A 5,016-nucleotide genomic window follows, 5' to 3' on the forward strand; every position below is an offset into this window, starting at 1 on the left:
TATAATAAATTACGTCGCGTTCTCGGGAGAATGTTTGTTTTTTTTTTCGAGCTATTTACAAATAAATATCACCTCGTCGGGGATGGCGAAAGAGTCACGGGAGATGGGCGTGACGGTTTGGGGAGAAATTCAGAGAGATGTATTGGTATTGCGGTTAGTGTTGGCCGCGGTACGCCATGTCTTGGGCGCTTTCTAGCGAGCGTCCGTATCCGTGGTGTCCGTGTTCCTCGGTGTAGTGAGGGTGGGAGGCGACCACTTCGTACGATTGGTGACCCTTGTTGGCCAACAACTTCTGGATTCCGATGATGACGGCCAGGACGAGGGCGAGCTTGCCGACGATGAGTGCCTTGAAGGCCAACAGAGCGAGACCACCGATGGCCAGAGGGACGAGTGCGATAGCCTTCATTTTCAACAGCATCAACAGGGGCATCAACATCTTTTGTTGCTTCTTCTTCTTGCCACGGGCTGTGGACATAAGTAAACAAAAAGGTTAACAAAACGAATGCATACGAGTGGGCCTACATAGCGATTGCGTAGAGCGTGATCGTTTAGGGATCACGACGATTTCGAGTGCGATATGATTCGGTAAATAAAAGACATAGCCATGTATTATCGCAGAATCTCTTCGTCATCTCGATCCCGCCGCCACCACCGCCGTACAGTATCGGAACGGTAATAGTGTTTTTTGGTGAAAGGATCGTTGCGGCTTTCTCCGGTACAACGGTGACATCGTCACACCCACCCGGGGCCCCCCTAGCGGCGCGATATTTGGATTCGCGGACCACCGGCGACCGCGCCCTACGGGCTCGTAACACACATACGACGCCGTAAACATATACTATTGCCGTTGCGACGCCGCGGCCCGCGTGACCCGTGCGGAATTAATGTATTTTTATAATTATTGTCGACGGGTGTGTCGGCCGAGTGCAATAGCAATACGAAACGCGTTTTACAGTTATCGCGGGGCCCCGGGCCAATCGATCGACCCGCGCGCGATGACTGACGAAAAACTCGGCACGTGTTGTCACGGTTACCGACCAGTGTTTTTGCGGGTACCGCACCTTACCTCGGTAACCGTCAACGAGGCAGATCGACAGCCTAGGGGGTGTGGGACGGACGCGCAGATAGGTTGACAAAGGATACGGCGACCGCGCAACGTAAACCGATACGATTACGCGAATATCTTCGTAACGAGAACGTAATGTTCGCGATGGAAAAAAAAAACGGATTTCCGAAACGATTGACGAGCGTTTTTACGTTTTCGTTCTGTTTGCAATAGATTTTTCCGCCCAAGTAGGCTAATCGGTACGTGTATCGCGGCGAATAATAGCGCCAACGCGCACGTGTACGTCGAATCGTTACGCGCCTACGCGTATAGTTTAATCGCGGGAAACCATCCGGAGTCGATATGTGAGCGGACCGTGAAAGAGAAACGTCGTCGAATAATTTGACGAGATCGAGTGTCGGCTCCGGTAACCGGTTTACCGAAAACGTGTGCGGGCAACGGAGTGCGATATTTACCTTCGTCGAGAGATCTCCTCATGCTGGAGATGGACGATTCCGGAACCTTGAGTTGAAGGGTGTGGCTTTCCAAGAAACGGGCGACGCGGTCCAACAAGAGGTTCTCGACCTGCGTGTCCTTCTCATCCTCGTCCTTGACCATGGACTCGTCGAGTTCGGATTCGGATAGCGATCGGCCGTTCAGGCCCCGGCTGGACTCGACGGACTCGGACTTGACCAGAGAGATGCCGTCGAACACGTCGATGCTGTCGGACTTGCGCAACGCGCGGTCCACGTACTGCAAAGCCTTCTTTTTCAGGCACGTGGCCATGTTGGACTCGGCGCATTCTTGCATCGCCCTGTACACCCTTTCCAGACCGACGGTCTCTTCGGCGGCGGGTGGCGGAACCTCGGCCCCGTCGGTGGTCGGATGGCTGTGCGCGGCTTGAACGGCCACCAGGAGCAGACACGTGAACGCAAGTTTCCTCATCATTGTGCTGGGTGCTTGTGGGTCGATTGGACGCGAAGAGTTTCGGTTGGTTTGGCACACGACGACGACGATATAATTATTTTATGCTGCTGCTGTACTCTTCACTCGGCGGTGCTTCTCTGCGTGTGTGTACCTCTTCACCACTGAACGACTGCACTGATGTATCGTTTGCTCAGGTAGTTGTCTTTTATTCCACTGGGTTTCCGCCTGTTTTTCGACCGGCGCGCCACCGCCACCGTCGTCGCGGCGGCCGAGTTGGTGGGGTGCCCGGACCGCGGCGGCGGGGGTACGGCCGTGTCTGGACACACGCGCGCGCGCGCGCACGCCGGACTGTGTCAACCTTGGCCGATATAGGGCTCGTGCTCGGAAACGGATGTACAACGCGAGCCTCGTGTTTCTCATTTCTACTTTTTATTTTCCTGTCTCTTTCTTTTTCTCCCCCTCTCCCTCACTCGCTTTCCCATCACTCGCCCACCGAGCAATGCGGTCTTCCTCTCTCTCTCTCACTCTATCTCACTCTCTTACACACATGCACGCACCCGGCGATCTGCGCGCCGGTCACTGCGACTCCGTGGGTTTTCGCAAATCGACCGTCTTCGCCGATGCATATTAAATTTTTAATTTTTTCGCCACGTCTGTTGCCGCCACTTTGTACAAATATATATTTGATCTCGAACACGCGGGTGCTCGCCACGTCCAAACACTGTCCTGGGATAAGATCAACGCGTCTCTGTGCACAACGCTTCGTGAGCTCCGTCGTCGTCGTCGTCGTCGTCGTCGTCGTCGTCGTCGTCGTCGTTTGTTTTTCCGTTTTTGTTTCGTTTACACACCCTGAAAATGGTATTACAACAATATTCTCTTTCGGTTTTCCGACGGTCGCGAAACGTAATCATGTACCGAGACTGCGTAATCATGCACGATATCTATTTTATTCGTTTCGTACCGAACACTCGAAATAATATTACTATCACCGCTATAAGTAAATCATATCGTCTTCGATGTCACCTCTATAAAAACGCGGTGTTTAAGGTTTGATATGGTTTTTTTTTTATCTAGATAGAAATATCAAAAGAACTAACGCCACGGCTCTAGTAGACGTATATAGTTTTGTTATTTTTTTTCGGTCCGACGTAATTCATCCACTTTAAACATTTTTACTGTAGTGAATTGAATGTTTAAAAACAAAGATTTTTTTATTTAAAAATACATTTATTTTTCATCAATTAGAATACTTTGAATTTCCAATATTTAAGAATGTTTAAAACCTGTTTTTATTTTTTCTTAAATAGTTTTTATGAAATCTATTTTTATTTTCACTCGGGTTAGTAGGTTGAAAGTGTAGTGAAAAATATACATTCGACTCACAACCCCATGAATTTAAAATTTATTCTTATTAATAATAATAATGCTAATTTATTACACTGCGAAGAATAACGACTAAAAAATTTAATTTGGTCCAGTAGTTCTTACCGATATTATCACATTAGTGTTATGTGTATATACATTTAATTAGCCGATTATTATATTAATGGTTGGCCAATAAAAATGCGATCATTAACGATCATCACGTGTAATATTTATAATTTATATTTTATTTATTTTTTTTTTTAATTCAAAGCAATTATTCTTAATTGTAGCATCCATATTAATTTATGTGACTAAACAATACACTTCAAATAAATGTTTTTTCAATCAACAGCATCATAAAATTATATATACAATTAGCCAACTGTTGTTTTCTTTACAACTCATATATTAATTTACCCAAGTCTTGTAGGTATGTATCGCGATCAGATCACTTTCCATTTCTTATTGTGTGCGTGACACAAAGTTTTCAAACAATATTCTTTTTATTGTCGACATAGTAACCGAATACAGTTTTCATATTTTTTCGGGCAATTGATTGAAATAATACGCCGCATACATAACACTAGTACACAAAGGGTATGTGCTGCATTCTAAATTATTCTCATCACAGATAATTTATATCTAGCGAATCTATTACGGTCTTGTAATTATACGTATGTATTTATATGAAAATCGTCAACTCATTCGGATCTTTAAAAATATAGCGTTTCTCGCGAGGATATAACAGTAATAATTATAATATAATGACTATGACAATACTTAAACAAGCGGTCTGGTGAGTTGTTAAACATCGTTATTACTTTTATATTGTTGTCCGTGCACGCCTTCTAAAAACAAAACCCTAGAATTGTCTACCGTTGGACAAGTGTCCGTTGATATAATTGTACATTATTAATAGAGTCTAGATTTTGTTGATCTATAAATCTCTAAGCGCTAAAAACCAAAAAAAAAATTAATTATATTTTAAAAATTAATAAAATAGTTGTACTAGTTTCCTTAAGATCTTATTATAATGGTCGTTAATATAACTGTACTTTTATAACAGGTTACGTTCGCTTTTAAATTAAAAATTTAAATTAATATTAAAATGCATACAAATATAGAAAATAATTTAACGTCGACTCTCTTGTGCATGTTAGATTGATCAAAAAAATAAACCAGAAATAATAACTTTATTGTTATTCCACCCAACTCTTCTAGAATAAATATATTTTGATAACTCATTATGCAGTAAAAAATATGACAAAGTTAAAAGAATAAAAAAAATAAACACCAACCTTTCAGATGTTATAAATACGTTGATCTGGATCTTATTTTGTGAAAACCTTATAAAAAGCAAATTAAAAGTAAAAAAAAAAAAGCACCCAGACGAAATGAGCGTTTAAGAAAGTTGTAAGCCAAAATGTGAACTATTTTGTTCTACATAGTATAAGTAAAAATGTTTAACTGACATATCTGTAGTTTCGATTAAGACCGTTAGAATGTTAATTTTGCTTCGGTCGTCTGCACTTACGGGACAGCGAAAAGACGATTATTAATGATCTTCAGGACGCACACCCGGGAAACGAATTGATCGTCGACGGGATCACACCTTTGATCACGGAATCGTACGATCCCGTTTCCCGAATGGAGCGAATGCATCGTGTATACGTATCGCA

At 43.2% G+C, this 5,016-nt stretch overlaps 1 protein-coding gene across 1 annotated transcript; it reads right to left on the reverse strand.

Moving 5' to 3' along the window:
- On the reverse strand, positions 1-2,165 carry LOC112688353. The gene is made up of 2 exons (XM_025561517.1): positions 1,522-2,165; positions 1-465 (listed from the first exon to the last, which is right to left on the reverse strand). The coding sequence occupies exons 1-2, from the start codon at positions 1,991-1,993 to the stop codon at positions 155-157; spliced, it is 783 nt and encodes a 260-aa protein (XP_025417302.1). The 5' UTR covers positions 1,994-2,165; the 3' UTR covers positions 1-154.
- Positions 2,166-5,016: the final 2,851 nt, after the last annotated feature.

This window comes from Sipha flava, unplaced genomic scaffold (genome assembly GCF_003268045.1).
Source record: "Sipha flava isolate LNK unplaced genomic scaffold, YSA_version1 38_pilon_pilon, whole genome shotgun sequence".
NCBI classification, from domain to species: domain Eukaryota; kingdom Metazoa; phylum Arthropoda; class Insecta; order Hemiptera; family Aphididae; genus Sipha; species Sipha flava.

What these genes read in the sequence shown, in the direction of transcription:
- LOC112688353 (XM_025561517.1), bottom strand. Translation starts at nt 1,993, where the DNA reads ATGATGAGGAAACTTGCGTTCACGTGTCTGCTCCTGGTGGCCGTTCAA. An exon ending in GAGGAGATCTCTCGACGAAG is followed by an intron (nt 466 to 1,521) that starts GTAAATATCGCA and finishes TTATGTCCACAG; the next exon opens with CCCGTGGCAAGAAGAAGAAG.